The sequence below is a fragment of the Varanus komodoensis genome, unplaced genomic scaffold, assembly GCF_004798865.1.
Source record: "Varanus komodoensis strain SLA01 unplaced genomic scaffold, ASM479886v1 scaffold7_3, whole genome shotgun sequence".
Taxonomy (NCBI): Eukaryota; Metazoa; Chordata; class Lepidosauria; order Squamata; family Varanidae; genus Varanus; species Varanus komodoensis.
Genome location: NW_025336480.1, coordinates 8492040 through 8517667, shown reverse-complemented (window position 1 = coordinate 8517667; position 25628 = coordinate 8492040). Strand labels below are relative to the sequence as shown.

At 46.4% G+C, this 25628-nt stretch overlaps 1 protein-coding gene across 4 annotated transcripts in view; it reads right to left on the bottom strand.

Moving 5' to 3' along the window:
• The window catches only part of SEPTIN8 (septin 8), a 60083-nt gene extending 36709 nt beyond the window's left edge, over positions 1–23374 (bottom strand). For 2 of the 4 annotated variants that reach the window (XM_044454140.1, XM_044454141.1), the window contains exon 1: positions 23234–23374. In XM_044454140.1, coding sequence (XP_044310075.1) covers positions 23234–23263 — 30 coding nt within the window. In that variant the 5' untranslated portion in view covers positions 23264–23374. Of the gene's footprint in view, positions 1–4552; positions 5118–23233 lie in introns of those variants that run through there. The other 2 variants (XM_044454139.1, XM_044454138.1) reach the window with 2 other exon arrangements.
• Positions 23375–25628: the final 2254 nt, after the last annotated feature.

Here is a 25628-nt window from a genome sequence, read left to right as displayed (position 1 = left end):
GCTACTGAGAATCCGAATGGAGAGAGCAGTTCTATGGCCTCTACACATTGTCTGAAAGAGCACAGCACAGTGGCGATTCCTCACCCCACCTCCTCAGAGAGGAAGTCTAAAATCAGCTCTCCCTTACCTCATGCAGAAAGAAAGTCATTTAGATCTTGAGTACTGGGTTAAGCACAATCTTCTTCTGCTCAACATGTTACATGCGAGGTTGGGTTAGACCTGCATTTTTAGGTTGAAAACTACCTCTCTGTTCTTTCCAAAGAGTTTGCATTATTTGAGCGTTCCCAAGTTCCTTCACCAACCAAACCCTGACTGCTTCAGAATACTCAAGAAATTATCTTTTATCTCTTCTTCTCTGGAAAGAAATATAGTAGAAATAATCTATACCTTGTTTGAGCCACGAGCCAAAACGCTTCATGGTGAGCTCAGCGGTACTTCTAAAGCTTCCCCTTCCAAAAGCAGCCCCCAAACCTCCTGACGAGAAGCTCCTGTAACTTGGCAGGCGTTCAGAAGAGGTTTCCACTGCAACATGAGGAGCTGCCATTGAGGGGGAAGGAAAGAAGGGAGAGACACACGTGCCCACAGTGTGTGCACATAAACATATGGGCATGCTTAGAAGGGCTTTTCTTTTCTGCTTTTGCTCAAAATCAGGCTCCTAAATGAAGTCTGTTCCGTGTGCTTGGTGGGGAAAGAAAAGAAGGTATTTAAACACCTGAAGAAGCTTTGGCAGACAGCTGGACCACCACAAACCTAGGAATTCCCCCATTAGCAGAAAAACCAGGGGTTGCACCAAAGACCAGATGATGGGGTGTGTGAAGGAAAAAACAACACCGACTATGGCTAACTTTCTCCAGTTTTATTCCCCTGTATTTTTCCAAGATTGTCTCTGAACTGGTCTTATTTTTATTTCCTTGAAACCTGCTACAGCACCCTATTTTCCAGTCATCCAGATTATGTAGCAGAAATCCACACAACCATATTTTTTTAAGGAAACTCTCTATGTTGATTCTATGGCACTTCAACTTCTTTTTGCTGAAGACTGCAATTCCATATGCATTTATGTGGGAGCAATTCCCATTCAACTCTGTAGGGCTTATTTTTGTGTAGAAATGGATGGGACTGGTTCTTCTCTTTTTTCCTTCAGACAACAAGCAATGAGTCACTGTGATGGAAAAAAACATTCATGCATTATATGTTAATTACATTGTATACTTCAAGGATGAGTCTTTCAGGCCAGGCTGGCCTTCACTCCTGAAATGTGTATACACTGAACAGGTTCTCAAGACTGGGAAAGGAAAGTAAGCCATAAGAGCTGATGTTTTGCATTCTTGCCTAGTCACACACACAACCACATCTTCATAATTATCCTTGCCAACCATGGCTTGTTGTGCCATCCAAACCCAGCAAGGGTGGGGGGCAACTGGGTTTGCAAACTACCTCTCAAACCTAGAACAAGCATGGTTCCTGCCTACCACCCTCACCAGGTTCAGACAACAAGACAAACCATACCTAATAAGGGCCATTCATTCATACAAGCTTTTCTATGCCATCCTCCACAGCCAGAATTGGCTCTCTGAACAGTTTACAAGTAGTGCAGTAATTCAGTGGCACACAAGCAGCATATGTGGGCAGGAAAATAAGCTGCAGTGGCTTACTTTCCTTCCCTGATCTGCAGACCTGCTCACTGTATTACACTGTACATATTAAGAAGCATTGGTCTTTTAAAATTATTCATTTGCACCTGTAAGTTGTGCTGGGAACCCTTTGCACCAAAGGGCAAGATATAAAATGTTACAAAAAATACAATTTTTATAGCCATCACCACCACCTTTTCTTTATCTCTTTGCAACTGTGTTAAAAGTATAGCACCATAGTAATGACATTTTTAAGACAAAGTTTCTTGTCCTGAAAATGCCTCCATGCTTAATGGTGTTTAACAAAAATTGCACTGCCCTTTGTTACTAAATTCAAAAGAGACGTATCATTTCCTTCATGTCATTTCCAAAAAAGTGACTGGCCTAACTTCACTCCATTAATTTTATGACTGACTGGGGATCTGAACTTGGATCCCCCTAGTTCTAGTCCATCACTCGAGCCACTGCAACACACGGGCTGAGAAGTCGTGATGTTGGCAGAACTCCCTCCCAGGTGTGAGAAACAGGATGCAGTGCCAGGCCAGGCCAGGCGGCTTTCTCCTGCTTCATGGAAGTTTCCACTGATTTATACCTGCAGGCAGCCTCCGTCCAACTGCAACAGAAAGAGCAGCTCTGCTTCTTAGGTCAAACCTATGCCAGGGGAGACCAAGAATCAGCCAAGAGGCAGTTAAAAACCTGTAAAATATGTACTTGAATAACACTCGCCTGTACAAAATCCCTAGCAATAATGTGACAGCCAAGGTTGGACTGAGTTACAGGCTTTTAGCACACAGATCTTCAGGAGCTGGACCATTCCGGGCATAGTCAAACCTGCACATCATTTTTCCCCAATCTAGTTCCCTTCAGATGTCTTGGATTACAACTCCCATCATTCCCAAACACAGTCCCTGCTGTTGTAGTCTAAGGAGGGCACCACGTTAGGAAAGGTCAGTATCAATTCCATATAGTTCTTAAATAGTGCATGACAAGCTCAGAATTCCGTGCACAAACTAAAATACTGTTCCATGTTTTTATATGTCCCAACATGTTTTACACAATTATTCATGCATGAGATCGCGTGAAGAATGGCTGCATTATTTAAATCATGCAGAAGAGGACTGTTGCGTAAACAACTTTCTTGTTGCAAACAAGAGCATTGCACCAAGTGAGATAAACAGCCCAATCTGCTTCCCCAGAATAGAAAAACACCCTATAATAGTAGTTTATAGAGGTGTTATGTTTGTTGGCTTTTAAAATGAAAACAATTCTTTGTACTTTCAAATGCCTTGCAGTGCACACGGAGGGATCTTCAGGATTTGGAGCACTCTACAGGATCCGTTGATCACCTGAAAACTAACCTAATGATCTCCTAGCCGGATTTCACCCGAGTTCCCCCCAATTATAGCACAGCTGGAGGTTGCAAGACAGGTCTATGCCTATTAGTGAAGAGCCTGTGCATCCAGGCACAGGACAGAGCACTGCAAGGCTTCCTGCCCATGGAAGTGTGAAGGGCTCTTTCTCAGATGCATCCCCACATCAGTATGGCAGGCCAGAAGCCAATACAGCCATTTTGCATTTCTTTCTGTGCACAGAAGCAGAACCCTCAAATGTTTCAAGTAAACAGCATTGATTAAACTGGCCATCTTGCATTCGAAATGCTTAGCAGTTTCTATTATATTTAAGTGATTTTTAAGGTCATGGAGGCTCATACAAATATTTCCTGTTGCTCAGCAAAATTCAGCACTTGCTCAGAGTTCAAGGTTGGAAGGATGCAGCAATTACCAGAATAATCTGGAACTTTTGCTTAGTGATGGGATAAAGGTAGTCTCTCTTCAGTAAGCAGTCACGTAATAATCTAAGCCAGGCGTGGTAAGGGTATGAGTGTGTGTGTACATACTGGGTGTGGGGAGAAGAAATGCCACTTGAGAGCCTTTTGTAGGGAGAAACGTGGGCAAACAGGAAGAACTCAGCCTTATGAGAATGGACCAGAATGCATGCTCACTGCAGCCCTACTGCATGCTGGGTCCTTTATGAACCTTTGAGCCACGGCCATGGCTTGTCCTGTCATCCCAAGCTACAGCAGGGCATGGGCTACACCAAGGGTGGCCAAACCGAGGCTCAGGAGCTGCCTGCAGCTCTTCAAGTTTATTGTGAGGCTCGCCTATCCCTCTTGTGGGTGCCCATGAGCGGCTGCTTGCAATTCTCTGCTCTCCACCACCACCTGCAGACACCTGTTTGCCAATTTCTGCTTGTTGTTGTGGCTGTCAAACTCCTGACATTGACCATTTGTGGCTCTTCTGCTGAGCAAGTCAGTCCACCCCAGGGCTATTCCCTTGCACAAACCACAACACCTGGGTTCTGATACCATGAAAAGCCATTGCTTTAGTATTTAAAATGGCCACTCACCCCATCACTGGCTTGGGTAATTGGGTGAGGGCCCAAGGGCTGTTGCCTGAAGCTCCAGAAATCTACTGGAGGGTGGCCAGACGGTTATGGTTATGTTAACTGCATGAAACTAAGGCTGCAATCCTCTCGTTCAAACTGAATTGTCCGTGTTACCTTCCATACCAACAAGCTTCTCACTGGCACTCTAAAGTCATTGAAAAATTGAAACCGAGGCTACAGCTGAACATTACATTTCGCCTTAGCGTCTCAAGACATGTTTACATGACTTTTTCGGAGGCTTTGCATTTCCTGCAGGCCTTGTCCCACGGCCACCAATTCCTGTTTGTGTAACACTAGCCGGTCAAACATTTAAGGCATTCCAGAAAAAACAAACACAAGAAAAACAGCTCTCTCTGCTTGGAACTACTTTCTCTGTGCTGTGCACAGAAGACAGGGCCACAGCAAGCTGCATCATTCTGTTAAATAGAGTCTTTAGCTGTGGGCAGGTTCCACAAGGCTTTTATAGAACTTACTAGGCCAAAACCAAAATGGTGACTTCTTCCACCAGCCAGTAAACGTTGCATTATTTGATGGCCACAGCAGCCTCTGTCCACTGCTGGAATAAGCATTCGCAAACTCTAGTTGCAGTCAAGATAAACCGGCATCCAAGTTGAACTATGATAAAGATACAGAAGACTTTTCAACCATGCAAGTCCACAGGTTTCAGTCATTCTTATCAACAGTCTACCAGCACATGAATCCTCTTCTGTGGATTAGGGTTGGTTTATTTATTTGTACAGAGGACTGTTCAACCAGGAGAGTTTCTACCTGCTATCCAAAGTGGTACATCCCAGGAACCGATTTAAGCACCTCAGTGGGGACAAAATCTGTATTTCCATTCAGTTTATGCTGAACAACTCTCATTAGCAACAAGTTTTTTTAAAAAAAATGCAACCTAATACTGCTCATGTAGTTGTTCTATCACTATTCAGAATCAATTTTTTTTCAAAAATCCAGATTGTAATACAATAGCCAAACTGGATAGATTGTACCATTTTAGGGGGGAAAAGTAAGTTAGAAGAGGCAGAAGGTCCCAAAATGCAGATTGGGGAAAAGGAAGGAAAACTCTGAACAAGTGCAGCCTTCCCCAGCCTTGTGCGTTCCAGGCATGTTTGGACTGCAACACCCGAAATTCCCAGTCAGTGGCCCCGCTGGATGGGAATCTGGGAGTTGTGGTCCAAATGCCTCTGAAGGCCACAGGTTGGGAAAGGCTGAACAAGTACAGCTGTGACACTTTAACTAAACTGGAACACAGAGCAGCACAACATTTAATCAAACTCCACACCTTCAAGCAGTTTTAAAATACTATTGGTTCCTAAATGGGAAACTAAGCTATTTGCAGACTCCTCCATCTCCCCTCACCATTCACAGTAGACGATGTACCAACAATAAGGTACCAACAATGTGCCTGAAGGAGCGCTTATGTCCATATATGCCCGCCCGCCCCATGAGATCTGTGGGAGAGGCCCTTTTCCTGGAACCCTCCGTGAAGAAAATTAGGAGGGTGAGTACTCGGAGGAGGGCTTTCTCTGCGGTGGCGCCCAATCTATGGAATGCGCTCCCCAGAGAGGTCCGCCTGGCGCCATCGTTATTTGTTTTTTGGTGCCAGGCAAAGACCTTTTTATTCAAATGTCATTTTAACTGTTAATAGTATTTATTTATTTTATTCTTTGGCCAGGGCGACTTAATTTATACTGTTAATTTATATTATTTTATCGAAGTTATTTATGTTTGTGAGCCACCCTGAGGCTTCGGCGAATGGGGCAGCATAGAAATTTTCTAAATAAATAAATAATATTCAGCGTTTCTTATACCTGTAGCCATCTGCATTGCAAAGAGAGCTTTGGACAGTATAAAGATGCAATCAATCAGTCAATCAATTGGTGAAGAATAAATGCCACTCTGATGAACTGACTCCCTGTAACCAGCTGCCAATATAACTGCCAAACATCTACAGAGGAAATCTTTAATTCTGCCCAGGAGAGTTGGCAATGTTGCTTCTGACCTCTGAGGGGCACTTCTATGAAGTTGGTAACACACAAACAGAAATTCAAAGTTAAATCCTCTTGCAAGATAAAATGCCCTCTGGACAGCCCAAGGTAAGTGCAGAAGGCTATTCACTGCATTATGGCTCAAGCAAGCTGGTGCTAAGCCCACAGACCACATCCACACCTGGTCTTATGTAGGGCACCCGCTGCCAGACTTGCCACTGTGGCAGCTGTTTTCTAGAAAATTTTGGCAGCAAACTAGTACAGTGGCCCAAGTGGGCCAAAGTTAGTTTTAAAGCCTGATCAAGCTAAATATGGCCCTTCCGAGGCCTCCAGTGTAGTTGGCAGCAAGTCACCAGCACATGGGTGTGGGCACAGCCCCTGACTGGTCTTGGCCTGAGTTTTCTTTATGTAGCCAGTTCATTTCTTAAATCAGTCAAGATAATAAAAATCAGAGTACATTGTCCAGAGCTCTTGACCCTATGCTTAAATTTTAATTGGAAAGGTAAGAAAACAATCCTGCAAACAACTCTGAAGGCCAAAGTACGGATGGAATTGCTGGTTTATTTCTAAACGTTTTAGACCAGAAGGGCCAATAATTAGGAACACAGGGAGTCCAAAACATTGGGAGCATACCAGGACTGACTGGGGTGCAATACCTGTCTTAGAATGGGGAATCTGGGCTAATTTACAAATTACCCTTGGCCATAAAGCTGAGAGGATGGTCCTCCATCTGTCATCATCTCTCATTTTGACCTACTTAGCAATATTGGTGCAATGATAAAAATGGAATTGCCCTCACATGGCACTCAAACATCTTCGAGCAAGGAAGCAATACCAGTATGACGACTTGGATCCTGCTTCTTCATGCTGTTCTTCCACATCTCCCAAAAGAAGACAAATTCTCCGCTCTGTGTGCACACACGAACATACACACAGGCAGAGAACGAGCGAGCGAGCGAGCGAGACGGTGCGGGGGTGGGGGGAGCTTACATTTAATCTCCTTTATCTAAACTCTGGTTTTGGACTTGTCTTCAAAGGCAAATCGTTCTTGTCTAGGGATTGCTCAATTCCAAACACCTGAATCGCCAAGCAAAGCCTACAGATAATCAAGGTATTAAAAACTTGGGTTGTGAAAGAAAACAGATGCTCAGTCTGGACACACACGTTCTCCCAGTTGCTCATCCCATTCACAATGGCACTGAGTCGATTACACACACACCCTTTGCCTGTCCTACTAAACTTGACTGACTTCATTTCTATAGGAGGTGTTGGAGGCAGTGTAAGAAGGCTGCCTCTGAATACCCAGAAGGGCATAATTTGCAGCCATCAAAATGCAAACTCCGCTTTCTACTCCACTAGCCATCCTGAATTGCTACCCTCCTTATGCGACAGGTCAGCAAGCTTTGTGGGTCCACACCATACTTTACATTGTCCACGCTAAAAATTGTCGGGGTGGTGGTACACCATCTCCCTCTTCCTTCCCTCTCTTCACCTGCCGCCTCCTTCCTCTCCCACCCCACTCACTATTTCCTTTCCCCTCTGTTCTCTCCCCACTACTCAGCACTTCCCTTGGCTCCCTCCCCACCCCTGCTGCAAGAGGAGCCAAAAGGCCACAGCAGTGCATGCAAAGGCGCCATCAGCAGTAGGGGAAAGGGGCCCCCATGCACTGCACACATGTCGCCGCACCAGCAGGAAGGCAGGAAGAAAGGACGTGCCACCCCACAGCAGGAGGGGCCAGAAAATGGGAAAGGTCACCCGAAAGTGGCACAAACACAGAGTGGGGAGGAAGTGCTGGGGCAGCTGTGCGTGGGGCAGAGGTGGGAGAGAGGGGAGATGAGGTGCGGGGCAGAAGAGAGGCGGTGGATGCATGGGCTTGGCAAGGGAGATGGAAAGCGGGGCCGCGGGAGTCGCGTGGGTGCATCTGGAAGTCTTAAAAGGATGCCTGTGGGCACCGCGTTGCCCCTTTGCCCTATTTTTGTATTAGGCTTTCATCCCGGACCAAACAAAGCAAGCAGAATGTGGGAGAGACAGTTCAGGTGGGATCCAGAGAGGACTGTGCATGGCGTTTGGGTCACCTATGACAGCTGTAAGGAGTGCCCTGTCCCTCAGTAAGGTGCTGCAGAAGATCTGGGGTCCTCCAGAGAAGCACAGCAATGCAGCACACGGGAATAAAGTGTGGCAGAGGAAACCTGCCACTCCCAGTGGATGTACGTAGAGCAGAACCCCACACTACAGCTGCACCTCTGCGGAATCTGTTGTGAGCAGAACAGACTTGCTAAGGAAACCTGGAAACCGGCTGGGACAGAATAGCAGAACTGCCTTCTGCCAGCTGCTGAAATTTGTTTCGGATGGCTCCAGGTTCCCACCGTGCCAGCAGGCATTTACACAGAGTTCTTCTATTCCCTGCCTTTGTGCAGATTTTGAACACTGCAACATAATGCCAATTCCTTGGCCTCTTATCACAAAGTGTGCTGCTACAAGAGCACCAGTACGTACTAGTTGCGCTTTGCCTTTTGTGATCACGGGAGGTAGAGCAATAATGCAAACAGAATAAAATAGAATTACATTCAGTGAAGCAGCAGTAAAATCCAAATTTAAAACTGTAATAAAGGAGAAAGTTAAAGCATTGATGCAAATCAATAAAAACAATCCATTAACTATAACATATTTCCAAATTGGCTGATGGGCCAAAGGCCTGCCAAAATAAATAGGTATTTGTCACTCTATAGGATTTATTACCTGTCAAGAGTATTTTGTAGGAAAACTGCAAAATATAGAAAAACCAGTCAAACCCAAAGAGTTCAGGTCAGAAACCTAACCCCTGTGTCCACTGAAAGAATAGCTGCCCAAGTATTTGCACAGATGTTTAAACATTTAGGAATGACCCCAGCCAAGCACAAACTGGAAGAATCATGCATCTACCATTTTTTCTGATTTTTGTTGCTGCTGCCCTATTTAAACTAAGCTACTCAAAGTTTACACATGAGAAAGGACTAAACATAGGGTTTGTCCAAACCTTCCATTCTCACTGAAGTGGTAAACCATTGTCAGGGCTGTACAACTTCAAACCATTTTGGTGTTCCACCAAAGAAATATGTCCTCTGCCTACAAAATTAGCCTGGAAGGGTGAAGACAATGTCAGAGCCTGTTTCCCTGACATGCTAGTTTGCATGGGCAACACATTTCCTTTTTTATTTGGAGGGGCAATGAAACTCCCACATGCAAACTTGTGGCACAAGCCAGATACGCCTATGCCAAGCAAATTACGGTAGACAGAACAAAACACACTTCTGCAGGCCGAAATGATGCCTTGGAGGAGTTAATGAACCCAGAGGGAAACCATAAAGCAAAACAGAAAAATGAAAGACATTTCCTCCAGAATGACCTTAAAGGATGAGATAGTTCATGATTTCAGCAGAAGAATTCCATTCCTCAAATGAGGTCACACTGAAAAATGAAAACAGTGTCCGGCTTAAAAAGAAAAGAGAAAAGAAAGGCCAAGTCAGTAATGCTAACAAGCCACTGCTCATTTGAAAACGTTTAGAGGAATTAAAAATGTTCATTCTTCATCACTACTTTCAGAGTTCTTCAACAAAGGAAATGTATTAAACTAATACACAACATATTTGAAATCTAGGTCTTAAAATCCTAAGTCCTAAATCGACAGCTCTATTAAGAAAATTCTTAGCAATTTTGAACTTGGGCCCAAGACCTCTGGGTCACTGTCATGTCTGTACAAGAACCTCCTCTCAAGGAATCCAGAGTAATCTCCCCCAACCTGCCACCTTCCAGAGGCGCTCAGCCTACAGTTCCCATCTTCAGCATGCCCATTTGCCTGGGGTTATAGTCCGACACACCCAGAGGGCATCAGGGAGAGGCTAGTGGCAAGGGTGATCCCCTTTTACCCTTACAGCAACTTGGTGGGGCAAATCGGGGAGAGAAAAGACAAAGAGAGGTGGCTCAAGTGCATGTCCTAAAGACCCATGCCAAAATCGGATACTCACTGGTGTAAAGAGGGGTGAGAGCTCCTGCAGTTGAAACTTTTTCATTCAAGCTCTGCACAAGATATGGACTTTGTACTACACAATTATCAGTGATGTTCGTCCATCGTTTTCGATGAGGACCTTGACATCTAACGGGTTGTGAGTTGTCCACAGTGTGTCCGCAGGTGGCTGATAAGGCCGATACGGGCACGGAGTGTTCTGCCACATGTCAGGCAGACATGTGTGGGCACCACTGTTGCAACGTTTGCAACTCTGGCTCTACAGAGTGCTCGCTTCTCTTGTGCTATGGTTGTCCCTCTGGCTTCAGAAGTTTGGCAGCCTTGGTGGATCAGTGTGCGCCATGTCGATCGGTCTTGTGCCAGGGTCTCCCAGGAGGTGGTGTCGATAACCAGGGACTTGAGAGAGGCTTTCAGCGTGTCTTTGTATCGCTTCTTTTGTCCCCCGTGCGATCGCTTTCCTTGAGACAGCTCACCATAGAAGAGCTGTTTGGGGATGCGGTGGTCTGGCATCCTTGCAACATGGCCTGCCCAGCGTGTCTGGGCTTTCATCAGCAGGGTGTGAACTGATGGCAGGCCTGCTCTGGAGAGGACCTCTGTGTCTGGCACCTTGTCCTGCCACCGGATCCTCAAAAGTCTGTGGAGGCAAGTCTTGTGGAAGTGGTTCAGTTGCCTAGCGTGCCTCTGTATACTGTCCAAGTCTCACTGGCATACATCAGGGTAGTTAGCACTACTGCTCGGTAGACTTTAAGCTTTGTAGCAAGGCTTATTCCACGGCGGTCCCACACTTTGGTCCGCAGTCTCCTGAATGCAGAGCTTGCCTTGACAATTCTGCAGTTGACCTCAATGTCAATTGTCACTGCGTGGGAAAGGGAGCTGCCAAGGTATGTAAATTGGTCCACTGCTTGCAGCTTTTGTCCCTTCACTGTGATGGTGGGCTCTTGGTATTGGGCTTTCAGAGCTGGCTGATGCATCACTTTGGTTTTCTCTGTGTTGATGAGGAGCCCAAAGTTGTCGCGTGCTACTGCAAATTTGTCCATGCTGGCTTGCATTTCCTGCTCTGATCCAGCATTCAGGGCACATTCGTCAGCAAAAAGGAGGTCTCGTAGCACAGTCTCCTTTATCTTGGTGACGGCCTGGAGTCTTTGCAGGTTGAACAGTTTCCCATCGGTCCTGTAATTCAGGCTGACTCCCAAGGAGTTGTTCCAAAAGGCATCTGTCAGCATGGCTGAAAACATTATGCCGAACAGGGTCGGTGCCAGCACGCACCCTTGCTTGACGCCATTTGTGATGGGAAAGACCTCTGAAGCTTCTCCATCGTCCAGAACACAAGCTGTCATGCTGTTGTGGAACTGACATACCATCAGGATGAATCTGTCAGGGCACCCAAACTTCGACATGATGCGCCACAGACCTTCATGACTCAGTGTCAAAAGCCTTGATGAGGTCCACAAAGATGGTGCACAGTTCATGATTCTGCTCTTGACACGTCTCTTGGAGCTGTTGGGCTGTGAAGATCATGTCCACAGTGCCACACTCTTTGCGGAAGCCACACTGTGTCTCAGGTAGTAGACCCTGTTCCAGGTGGTCAGTCAGGCGATTCAGCAACACACGTGCAAGGATCTTGCCTGCAATGAAGAGTAGTGATATTCCTCTATGATTATCACAGACTTGTCGATTTCCTTTCCTCTTGTAGAGGTGTACAATGGACGGACTTTCAGTTCCTGAGGAATGGATCCTTGATTCCAGAAGGACTGGAACAGCTGAGTGAGTTTGTCAAGAAGCACTGCACCACCTTCCTTATAGACATCCACTGGGATCGCATCAGATCTTGGGGCCTTGCCACTGGACAGCTGGCTGATGGCCTGTAGGGTTTCAGGCTTTGATGGTGGGGCATCCAGGCTGTGGTTGATATCCGCCTGGGGCATTCTGTCAATCACCTCGTTATTGATGGAGGATGAGTGGTACAGTACAGATTAGAAGTGCTCAGCCCAACGCTGTAGAATCAGAATCTTCTCAGTAATGAGAGTTGCACCATCTGAGTTCAGTAGAGGGGAGCTCCCTGAAGGCTGAGGTCCATACAAGGATCTGAGGACTTCATAGAACCATTTGGCATCATTTCTATCAGCAAACTGGATTTCATCTGCTTTGGCACTCAACCAGGAGTCCTGCATCTTGCGAAGCTTGCTCTGTACAGTCCTGCGAGCGTTGTTGAAGGCATTTTCCTTAGCTGTTGACAACGGGTCGTTCTGATGAGCGCGGTGAAGGCGGTGCTTTTCAGAAAGTAAGGCCTTGATCTCTTCATCGTTTTCATCAAACCAGTCCTGCTGTTTCCTGTGTGAGGGTCCAAGAACCTTTAGTACAGAAGAGTGCACAATATCCCGGAAGCGTTCCCAGTCCTTCTCAGCATTTTCCTCTAATTGCAGCTCTGAGAGTTGGTTGTCAAGATCTTCTGCTAGTGAAGTTGCTGTGTCGGGAGTTCCTCAGTTTACTGACATTGATCTTTTTCATCAATTTTCATCACAGCTTTGTTTCCCTGTGGACGTCTCTTAGGCTTGATGTGAAGGCTTAATTTGGAGATGATGAGTCTCTGGTCAGTCCAACAGTCGGCACTCGGCATGGCCTTGGTCACCCTTACATCCTGTCTGTCTTTCCTCCGCATGACAACATAATCAATGAGATGCCAGTGCTTGGAGCGTGGGTGAATCCAGGACGTCTTTTTGCGAGTGGGCAGGCGGAAGATGGTATTAGTGATGATCAGATCATGAGCCGCACATGTCTTCAGTAGTAGTAGGCCATTGCTGTTACATTTGCCGATTCCATTTTTTCCAGTGACGCCATCCCAGGCAGAGTGATCAGATCCTACTCTCGCGTTGAAATCGCCAAGTAGAATCAGCCTGTCGGTGAGCTTCACGGATGAGAGTAGGGCATCGAGATCTTCATAAAACTTGTCCTTTACTTCATCCAGATTCGTCATTGTGGGTGCGCAGGCGCTGATCAGTGTGGCTTGCTTTCCTCTCGGTAGTGGGAGATGCATTGTCATGAGCCGGTCGTTCAGGCCCTTGGGAAGACTGGCAAGTATGGGGACAAGATGATTCTTAACCGCAAAGCCAACTCCAGATTCACGTAGCAACAACATCAACACTTTCCTCACATTCTAGTTTTAGAAAAAGCTTAATTCTGTGTCCTGTATGAAGAACACTTAACTGAAAGCAAGCTTCACTGAAATACACAGGGAACCCAAGCTCCCTACCTACCTGAGCCCTGGAACACCATCCCTTTGGTCTCCCTCTCCTTCTGGATTATTGCAGACATTGTCTTCACAATTTTGAGCTCCTCTTTGCACCTCTAAGAGATGCTGGGGGCCTTGAGTTCCATGCTCCATCCTACTGGTACGCATGCAGGTATCCTAAGACTTCCAGATCTTTCACTATGATATCAAAACCATAACCAAGATGGCTTCTCATTGTTTGTACTTAGAACCACCACCAACCAACAACAGGTTTCTGTTCTGGTGCTTTTATCCCTCTGGCTCTGATGTGGCAGCTTTTCTTCATAGCTATCTTTATTTTTAACGTTCTATGTGCAGTTTCCCATTTTAACATCGATAAAAATATTTCAGAGTTCATGTATGCTGTTTCTCAGTGTCACCAAAGGCAATTTTATGCTGGGAATTTTGTTCCAGTCTAAACTTGCATAGGATTTTGTCCTTTATTGCCCTTAATAGGAAGGTGCCAGCAAAGCACAATCTGGAAGGTGCAATGCAACTGAGAGGACAAACCTTACCCACACTCAGAAAGAGGGCAGAACATGGGCCCTGACTCACGCTGCACTTCCCAGGTGCTCCTAGCACCATGCAGCCTCAGAGCAAGAGCTTCCCTGTTGGGAAGGAAGCCAGTCCCGTGGCCATAGCATTTCTCAGGCCACGGCAAGTAGCCAGAATCTGTCCAGCGCAGAACCCTCCCTCCTCCTCCACAATGTTTCAGACATGTGATCTTTATTACAGAGGAGTACAGAGTTCCCTGGTTGGTGTTATTCCATATAAAATGTAACCACAACAGATACTCTTCCAATACATTTGTTGTTACAATTTAATCTTGCGTATATCAAAGACCTGGCCTCACTAAGAATCGTCCCCCACATTCAAGTCCTCTTTTCCTCCTCCCTCAGGCACACAAAATGGTATCCTGCTTTTAAAGTTTATGTTCTGAAGTGATTTGGGGAAGAGGTGAAGCGGTTTCTTTATCTCTGGACTTGGGTCCATTTTCCTTTTCTTCTTTCCTTTTCTCTTTGCTGCAGAGTTACTGCTGCATGTGTGGGCCCCTCTGCTCTGCGCACAGTCACCTACTTCAGCTTCTGTTAGGCAGTTGAGATCATGATGCGATTCGAGCGTCTCCCTAAGAGCACCAAACCTGCTTGTCCACCATCTCATCTCTGCACCGTACAAAAGCCTGCAGTTTCCACTGCGGAGAAAAGCAATGTTCTTTCCCCTCCTATTAAGCAATATTCCCTGGGCCTACCTTTGCTATACCCTAAATGCCTGCCCTTTCCCTTACCAGGCGCCCTCCTAAACCAGGGAAGCTGTTCTCCCGAAGATCAAGGCAGGGGGAAGTGATGCATCGCCCTTCCCCCCAACCGCATCCCCCTTGAGAACTGGTCCCCCACATAGCAATTAAGTTGGAAAAGCGCCTGTCTGGAGCACGAATGGGCATGCAGGGCTCTGCGGAACAGCTCTGGGGCCTTTGGGGCCCTGGAGAAGAGGTGCAGGTCAAGGTCCAATGGGGTCAGGACCAGCAATGCCGCTTTCGGTCGCATCACCATGCCTGGACTCTGCATTGATCCTCCTCTGTAACCTCAAAACGAACCGGCGTTATATGGGGAGCCACTGTGGAGGGCCTTCATCAGTCACGGCACCCTGCCTACAGAATATCCTACACTCAAGGTGACACCCTGGGGCCAATTAGGATGCCACTGCAGTGTTACAGGGAGGCGTTTATTTGCCAAGTATCCCTGCATATAATGTCAGCTGCTTTTAATCTGTTCTGCTGTTGTTGTTGTTTTTTTAATTGCTGCTCTCATGGATCTGTACCTGACTTAATTGTGCTTGTATATATCTCACTGCTCTATCATTTTAGGTACACCAAAACAAAGCTACAATTCACAGGGGGCTAAGACGAGGGGGAAGCAAGCTGCTGTGGGGAAGGAGGAACCTGTGCACTCCACCCTCACAGTTCCCTTTGGAAGGAAGGACATTCTTTGTCCTGTATCTTTTGTGAGGTAGGAAGTACCGCAAGCCAGTTGCAAGGCAGCTCAGAGGGAAATCACAGCCGCCAACTTTCCCACAGCAAAGCTCTGTGGAACATTTCACAGTTGTGGTCTATTATGAAATAAGAGCACAGGAACACATGACCCGTTCTCACAGGGTTGCTTCAGTTATTGGTAACATTTCTGAAATGTTTTCCTAACTTTTTCTGTTCGCCAAGAACACTCTAAAAGCTTTATACCAAGCTTGGGCGGCTGGAGGTGAAGCATAAAATCATTAGCAGTTTGGCGCCCTACAGAGCAAACCCAGGTTCCCAGGTTAGCCAGTATCAATTGTCAGCTTCTTATAATAATTCCCCAGTCATATTTTGCATCTAACCACAAAGGGTAGGGCCACACTGACTCCTCTGAAAACACAGCCTGTGAAACGCTGGCTTTGCTTCAGAAAACAAGCCCATTCCAAACCATTGCCATCTAATGCAAGTCTGAGCTTCAAAACTGTCAGCAGTCGGGGCAAGAAAGAGCAGGATGTTAGATATGGCTCTCCAGTCCAGCAATCCCCTCTTAAATGCACATTCAGGGGCACCTCCTGTGAACAATCCACAGCGAGAACCTCCTATGAGGAGAAAAACCAAAGCAGTTCCATCTTCCATACACAAAACCCAACACAAGATCCCAGTATGCATCATGAAGAAATGGGCATTCTGCACATGCTCAGAAGGATTCCAATATTTTTAGCTCTGCACATGATTCGGAGTCCAAACATGTGCTGCAGAAAGCCTTTAACTACGTATCTCCTGAACCCTGCATCAAATTGAGGTTGGGGTATATTAAGGATCTGCTGATTTTTTTCTGCTTCCAGTCATTCCAATGAATTCTTGAAAGTTTATCTTAAGCTTCAAGGAGATGTTTTGACAATAGTGGAAAGAAAACAGAAGCAGCAAGTGGGCAGGAGGTAGCACATTCGCTCAATCTTCTCTCATCCCCTTGGGTTGCCATTTCTTGCAAACCAGATGAATAATTGAGCATTTCTCAGTTCAATAAACAGTGGTGCGTGCACACGTCTTTTGCCAGTACAATTCTCCTGCCATAACTCCACTTTCCTTTTGAATATGAAACCTCAACTAGCAATGTGGATCATGCAAACCTGTCAAGTACAGGTTATGTGAGGGTTGTCTAACCCACTCATAACCCACACTTTTCAGGTTCACACAATATGACAGCCCCCAAGTGGGGGTCCGATACTGCACCCATGGGGGCCACAACTTGTGTCATGGTTAAGAGCCATGGCATGTCATTCAAAGCAGGCCTTGCTACGTATTGCTGGCAGCGCAATCCTAAGCATGTCTGGGCAGAGGCCTCACTGAATGCAATGGGCTTACCTTCTAGTAAGGTTATCTTCCACGCGTGTTTTCTAGATTTAGCCTGAAATAACATCCCTGTTGGATTACTGCAATGCGAAGGTACATGAAGCCATCTTTTAAAATGGCTTGGAAACCTCAACCAACCCAGTTCAAGCTGCTAGATTGCTAACTGGGACTCTCAATGCCACCACCTGATGCCAGTGATTCACTGCACCGGATCACAGTCAGTTTTCAGGCCCAATTCAAACAGTGATGATTTAATTTGCTGTGTACTGTGTTTTTATTCTTGTATTACCATATAATCCACTCAAAGCACTTGTGCTACCAGGATTACTAACGTTATAATTAAAAAAAACACAGTTAAAAATATCATCTGTCAAAGCTCACAAGCCCTCTATCTTGTTTGGAGAAACAAAACACTTAGCTACCTGATGAAGAAAGCTTTGCGTAAGCAGAGTGGAAACTGCTTTCTGGGGAGCAGGACTGTGGTCCCTCTAGTCCAATATGGCCATCACTGATTGGCAGTGATGGCTCTCCAAGTTTCAAGCAGTTTTTCCTGCCCTACCTGGAGACGCTGGGAATCAAGCATGGAACCATCCTCATGCACAAAACAGAGATGAATGTTTTTATTCTTATCATTGCTCATGGTGCATAGATACACTCTGTCAAGCAATGGCTAAAATCATGAACCAAGTGACACAGTCAGCGGAATCACATGGCACAGGGCTCTCCAGGCAGCATTTTATTTTTATTTATTTATTTATATTGAGATTTATATTCTGCCTTTTTCCTACAAAGGGCTCAAGGCAGCTTACATCATTCTCCTCCTCCAACTTATCCCCACAACAGCAACCCTGTGAGGTAGGTTGGGCTGAGAGTCTGTGACTGGCCCAAAGTCACCCAGTTGGCTCCATGGCCGAGGGGGGACTGGAACCCAGATCCTCTGAGTCCCAGTCCCATGCTCTTAACCACTACACCCTTCAGATGATATGTTGGAACGTTCTTGTGCAAACAGTAACAAAACCCAACACCATCCTTCCTACAAACAGAAACAAGGCAGTCATACACTTCTTGGTGGACTCGTTTTGTAATCCTCATTCATTCAGGAAATACTCGTACGCACGTGCATGCACACCCAGACCCTTGTGGGAGAATATGGAAAATGTCCTGTTAGGGCTCAACCCCTTGTCTGCAGTGGGTTGAGACCTGGAAAAACCAACAATATTCAGCCCTATTCCCGAGCGGAAGTAACAAAGTGTATTTACCAACTATTGTATGGAAGACAAAGGCATTCACAAGTGTTAGCCCCAAGGCTTCCATCCCATTTGCAGCCATATTGTCATAAAGTCAAAATTTACCAAAGATGAACATCATTATTTAGCCTCCTTTTGGCACCTGATCAAAATAAGGCAATCGGCTTCCAGACCAGCCTGTCAGCATAACACGCTGCCCAACTTACGCAGCATGTTTATTCAGCAATAGTTCCCACAGAGGTCTGACTACCAAGAATGCACAGAGGCACAGCCAAAAATTCCCATGTCATACAGCTATGCATTATACGCCTACATGGGCACTAGCTTGGCACGTATCAGTGCACCGCCCCGGTAAGGTGACAGAACAAAAAGCATCTGTTCCTGTATCACTTTAGTGCAAAGATTCAATTTGTGTCCTAACAGCCCCACGGGACTGATGAGACCAGGAGATCATGCCTTGCCCAAGGCAGCTCGGTGAAATTCATGGCTGGGCAGGGCTGTTCAGCTGGAGCACATCACTAATTAGTATTGATCTGATCTTCCAGAGGTCGCCCATAAGGTCACAGAAAGGCAGGGCATCCTGATGCACTAAAGCTTACGTAACCAAGTGTTGTAGCAAGCTCTCAACATTTCATTTTAATTACCACTTCACAGACATAAAATACACAAAGCACACACCCCAAATACCTAAAGCAATAATACAACTATTCCGTAGAGCACTCTACATGCAGACTAATTTTTAATAGCCTGCCACCTGGTTCCTCTGGTTCACTACAGGCCTGCTCAGGTATTATATTGCAGGGACAGAAAATCTTGTTTTCTTCCTTGGAGGAAGTAAAGTAACTTTTCTGTGCTGCATTTATCTGAACCTCACTTTGCTATGGGTCTCTAATTTTAAAACCCAAAATGTCCCAGCCTACTGAAATAGTTAGAAATTTTTTATATCCAAATAAATGGATGGAGTCATGTGCATCCACTACTTTCTGCCCATAGTGAGGGCTGCATAAGGCTGGAAACCAGACGAGGTTGAGAGTTGTCCAAAGAATCAATCCTGATAGCTGCACAGTTGATCATCCTTGTTTCAAGATTGTTGAGGGAAACGAAGAGAAGGGATGTCAGGGAGAACAAACCAGTTTGGGGGAGAAGAACTGTGCATACACTTATTCAAAAATACTATGGTTACCCTCCTTGCTTGTGCATAAGAAGTTGGGCTATTCCCAGTATAGAAAAGTGAAGTGCCCTTTGTTATTCTAACCCCTTCAAAGGAACTTGTTTCTTTTCCACAAGAAACAAGGTTTTGACCACACCTACCACCAGTCTTTAAACCTACAAAACCAGTTCAAGTTACAGGTGCTATTCACCTCATGTGAACGATGCTTTCACTTTCTGGACCTTTCATGCTCTGTTTCTGTTTTATTTTGCACTCCAAGTGCTCCTAATATTGGTACTGGAGCAATGTTCTTCTGTGCTAAATATTCTTGATGGATTTACAGTAACTATCCAGATGGATAGTTGCAAGGCATTAACACTGAAATAGAATAGAAATGAACCTGCTTTAATAAAATCTTCCATTTATGCCGATCCCTTTCATCTCCATGCTTGCATCTAGTTTGAACATCAGTAACAGAAGGTAGAGATTCCCCACAAATTTGGCTATGGAACGGCCATAGTCATTCAGTGTATGCACTTTGACCAGAGGAATGGCATTTGTACGTATGATGGACATGATAAGAAGACGCACAGCACAGGAACACCCGGGCATCCTGTGGCTCCACATGATTTCCATGCAGATGCACGGTACCCCTTAGAACCACAGTGTCCATGCCAGCCTCCAGCTTTGCCCCGACTGCCAGAATGGTCCCGGGAACAGTGCTTTACTCTGTCGGGTATCACTGCAGTCTTTCTTTCACCCTGTGGATCGCCCTTCTCCGTGGGCTGGCACAACGGGATGTTTACAAGCTTGAAATCCCTAAGATCTTTGCTGATGACTGTGTGACACGCTCATCCTTTCACTGTGCAGACTTGTGCTGCACATATGCTGGAAAGCCATGGCCGGAGGTGGTGCCCAATCATGCACACACATGGCAGGTGATCATATGGTGCCTCTTCCTACCTACAGGAAATGCATTACATCCAAATCAGTTCCGTGAACCAGCTAGGCTACCTCACCCAGGTGAATTATGATTTCGCCTCAATACAGGCTTCTATGACCTGGCACCCTGCAGATGTTTGATACTCCCATCACCTGACCATAGAGCTATAGCCAGAAATATCTTAGGAGGGGCAGGGAGGGGAGGACTTCCTTAACACCAGATCCCTCCCCTCCTGGCTTGTCTCCAAGACAGAGGTCCATGTAAGGTGCCTATACAGACACAGAGGTGGAATAGATCCAACTCAATTTACTAAAGGGCTGTGTGCGTGCATGCACTTGACTTGTCCATGATCACAGTTTCTATTATACATTTCACCCCGAGCATGTGCTATTTTTCCCCTGGGGCCACGAACTGCTAGTATGCAGAGAGTACTTTCAATCATCTCTTCCGCCACTACTCCCAAAGTTTATTGGTAAACTAACGATAGAAGCCATATGGGTCAGGTATCCTTGCTGTCCAGCCCCACTCACAATGCCCAAATCCACATTCACACAAAATATCCCAGGAAAAATTGACAAAATCATTTACACAAGCAGCTCCATGATATAGCATAATATAGTTCTGTACTCAGCAACAGATCTTGTCAGCCTAAGGAAGACAACCTGACTTGACCCACTGGAGACAACTCCACTGGGGAAATAACGCAGTATCTGAACAAACTTAAAATAACACAATAACAACAGGACTGCATAGCATGTAATACCTGCTGAAAAGGGGTGCATGTGTGAAAACAAGTGTTAACAAGCTCTCTAGAGTGGCAATTGCTTCAACATTGTAGCAGATGCCTTTTTCAAACCAAAGCACCATCAACAAAGGTGTTGGTTTCTACCTTGTTGCAATTTTTCCAGAGAGCTATTAAAGAACTCACATCTTGAGAAAATGCACAGCACAAAAGCCAGCTTTGGAAATCAAAGTTGCTATTTATGTTACTGCCATAAACCTAATGGAGATTAGATTCTTCCACAGCCCAGAATTCCACTTGGCTTTTGGCACAGGATGCGCACCCAAAAAGGGTCTCTTCCAGATGGTTAGAGAATAAGCTTCTGTGAATCAGCACAAGTTAGAAAGGCCATGTAGAAAACACTGTAATTACTCAGCTGGGCAGTCAGATACACATACCATGCAAAGCAACATCAGATGGTTCTAACCAGTGTCTTTCACTGAGCACAATCCAAATACAATACAATGTGTGGCTGCTTATATACAGTGTCCATGCAAACAGATGTATGTTAGATATATAATACTCCAATTCTTCTCAACAAAACAATAATCAATTCTTTCAGGCTCAACATACACAGCACACACTCCAAACTTTCCATCTGACATTTCAAACACAGAGCAAGGCATAGTTCAATGTGTGCTTTATAAATGTGCAAATCAACCTTTTAACTGGTTTTGCCTTTCAGAGGCACCCACAGTGTTGGCTTAAAAGGCCATCCCTTGCTCTTAACTTGTTGAGATGCCAACATGTACACAATTAAGGATTTGCAATGGCCAAAGCCATCTGGCAAGTGAAACAAAACATTGGCTGTGTTCTGAGTAAAGATAATGGAACACACAGAAGTCTGACAATCAGCTTTCAAAAATTATTCTGAAAGAGAAAGCGAGAAAATAGCTGTTTGTTTTAGTAGATGCCAAGCAGAATGTATGGCAAATGGGAAACTGGAGCATTTCGAGATCCTGAGAAACAGAGAGTCCACCCCTTCACGGAGCTACATCAAACATGGCAGCCGATAGCATGAATCACTGATTATAAAGTCATCCTGGGCTCCAAGTTTCATCCACCCATGTTGAATTCTTATCTTGCATATTGCATCACAAACTTGTGAGCAGCCACTTGCGGAATCCAGAGCTAACTAAAGTTTGAGGCTAATACAGCCTGAACTGTGTGTGCATGCTGGCACCCCCAAGAAGCAGCAGCAGCAAGGGATAGTTTCAGTGCAATACATGGGGCTGCAACAGGAGCAGCACATTTCTACAACTTTGCTATGTCAAGCCACTACAGTCCATAACTGAGTTCCTACAAGAAAAAAAGGAAAGATATAAATATAATAATAAATAATTGCAACTGCTTGTGATGGCTGAAGCAGAAAAGAGGAATTTAGTCCCAATCACTCTGCCTCTCTATATATCAAAAGCATCTCGTTTAAAAGAAATTATAGCCTATGTAGTCACAAATACAGCAGCATCTTTGCAACCTACTGTAGACAACATTTCTGCTGATAACCTGCCATCCTACCTTCCCACCAAGGAGGTACAAAATGCATCCTGTTTCCCACCAAGGTGGATCCCTTCTAACCACTACCAACCTCCTCAAGGAAGGATATAGAAGGACAGCTCACTGAAAACTAAGGAGACACGCTTCCTATTATTATTTTCATTCCTATACCGCCCAACAGCCAAAGCTCTCCGGGCCGTTTGCAGCAATTACAACACAGCCACCCAAACACGAGCTTCCCCCGAAACAAGTCCCATTGTTCTCCAATGGGTCTTACCGTGGCGGGGGCAGGCAAGCCCCACTGAAAGCTGGACCCTCAGAAAAGATACATAACATGCTGCAGCGGCAGTTCCATTCCTGAAGCCCAGCGCCCGATCCACTGCAGCAAAGCCCGGAGCGATGCTGCAAGGCCAGGGCAAAAGTCCACTGTAACGCTCAGGGCCCGAAACGCTGGGGAGGCGAGGCGGCGCGTGGGCGCCCCCCCCCCCCCGTCAACGATGCAACCCCTCTGGCCGGAGCGCTCTGGGGTACTGCGAGAACCCTGGAGCACTTCTCCAGCCAGCACCCCCTGTTTACGCACTCTTCCTCAGCGACCAAGGGGATGAGCACCCTCCCCGTGCGGCCCTAGGCACAGCCTGAAGGGGGGCGACACCACCCCCTGCCACACACTCGAGGGCGGGGGAGCGAGTCGGCGCTCGGGGCGCGCTGGGGCGCGAGCTCCCCTGCGGGAGAAGGCGCCCCCTTCCGAGGAGGGAGCCCCGAGCGCCTGGGCGCCTCCGCTCGGGCAGGGGGCTGCCCGCCGCTCCCCGCAGGCAAGCCTTCGCCTTCGCCTCGCCTCGCCTCGCCTCTGCCCAGCCACAAAGAGGCAGGGGCTTCCACCCGCCCGCCCGCCCGCCCGCCGGCTCCCACTCACAGAGAAGCGCTCCAGGTCCGTCGCGGCCATGGCCGGGGAGATCCAGGGGCCAGCAGGCGAGGGGGCACCTCGTTAGGCTGCGGGAAGCCGCCGGGCTGGAGACCTGCTCTCGCCGCCTCGGTGGATGCCACTGAATGGATCCAATATGGCCACTTCCTGGAAACTCCCCCTCTCACGCTGGCTCGGGCGCGGGACGAGGTCCTCCCCTCGGCGCCGCGGGGCTCCCGGGAGTGCGGCGCGGCGAGCGCCCTGCAAGCGGCGCCCCAGCCGAGCCCCCAGCCCGGCAGGCTCCCGCAGAGTGGAGGGGCCCGCAGGCAGCTGCCCGATCGCCGCTGCCGGCATTCCTGGGAAGGGATGCTGGGAACTGTAGTCTTTTCCTCGCTCGGGCTACGACGACGTGCATCTGGCGAATATGGATAGCGATGTTGCATTTAAATGATACTAATAAAAACAGCGTAAACTACAAGCTAAAAATAGCACCGCAAAATCCACGTCTTGGCATTTTCGCGGCATTTCACATTTGTTATTACAGGCACCCTTAAAATGCTCCAGCTGCTGTGATTGCTGTTTTGCGGAGAGGGCACTATAGTCACAAGAGAAAGAGCTTGCCTGCCTGCAATCCGATGCACGCATACCCAAAAATATGGATTCAGTGGCACTCACGCCCACCTTAAGTGTGCACATAGGACTGCAGCCCAAACAGCAGTTTTGGCAGGTCTGAAACTAAGACCTGCTTTATTTTATCTACAACATTCGCAGCTGAAAATACTGGCCTATGTGTAGTTGTCAGAGTCAGCCAAGTGTCCGCCAGTGTATTGGACTACAATGCCTAGCTCTAACCAGCAAAAGTATCCTGGACATTGTAATCCGGAGGATGGCAGGCTGCAGAAGGCTGAGAGAGAATTTCTTGCTGAAGGACCCACCTGGATAGGGCTCAGGTACTATAATCCTCCACACGCTTACTTCTGAGTGGACATGTGTAGGATTGCTCTGCAAATCCATTAGTGGGGAGGTATATCCTGCTCTCCTGAACCTTGGAATGTGTTTCCCCCTCTTATCTCCGGAGCAAGTCCAACTACACAAAATGTTCAGGGTTGCCAATGAAACAGTCCGGATCCAAGGGATGCAGACAGTGTGACAGAAAGCTCAGCATCCTCTTCAACGTTCCATCTCCCCACTGCTTGGTTGATCAAAATTTTTTAAGCAGCCTGACTTAAGTCTTTTCCCAGCTGAATGGCATGCTCTCTTTGTTCACCTATTCCCCTTTAAGGCATGATTTAATACCATTTATTAACTGACATTTTAAACATCACCACTCACACAATGTTTACTTTTTTACATACAGTAACTTTTTCTCCTCCACTGGGTGATTATAACCACCCGTAACCTGTAAGGCTTTTCTGTACTTACTCCTCTACCTCTCTCTCTGATTTGAAAAGCAGAATGCATGCCATTTACAGTGTGACTTCTTGGTACAATAGAGCAACTTATGGAGCACAAAAACAAGTAATGATGTGCTTATACTACTTAAGTTATAACTATTCTCCTCTTACATCGAAGGGGTTGCATAAATGGCAGGTGTCAGGAATTCCAGTTGTGGAAATGCATACTTTTGTGAAGTCAGCTAAAGAATATGTATGAAAGATATCATTTGTCGTGTAGGGTTATAACAAAACCACTACAATTCAACATTCCAGAGAGATTCTCATTCGCACAGATATAACGTTATGCTGCCACTATGAGTAACGACCCGGTAAATATGCAACAAATAAGGATTACCAGGACTGAACATAACCTCCTGTCTTTTCCAACTCTGACTCTTAAAGGTTCCATCCTATGCAAATTTATACAAAAAAAAACACCTGCGATGCCCAGCATGTCCCAATTATAGGTCTTTGTTCTGTCTCACCTTGCCTGGGTTGGGTTGCAACAGCCTGCTGGAAACCAAGACAGCCACTGCCATCAAGGGGTGGGCCTCTTGAATTCCAAGGCAAACCCCATATGTAAAACGTTGCATTTCTTCAAAAGAAAAATATACTTGCAGATCATTTTGTAGAATATAAACTATGTTCTGTCATTGTCCAAGAAGTTTAACCTTCAGATATAATAAGAATGCAACTCTGTGCATGATGGGCAGAGGAAAACTGTTACAATTCCCTGCATTCCTCAGCCAGCCACGCATGTTTCCTAAATCACTGAACAGGGACCCTTTGCCATCATTTGAAGACTCAAGACAGGGAGGACGAGATGTGTGCAATGAACTCTCCCATTGTGGAACAGATGGCAGGTGCTGGAGGCAGGGGGAGGAATGTCAGAAGACAAAAGCAATTTAATTTCTGAGGAAGCTGAAGTTCAAAATAGCTGAGAAGCACCACAGTACACACTGCAGGATGTG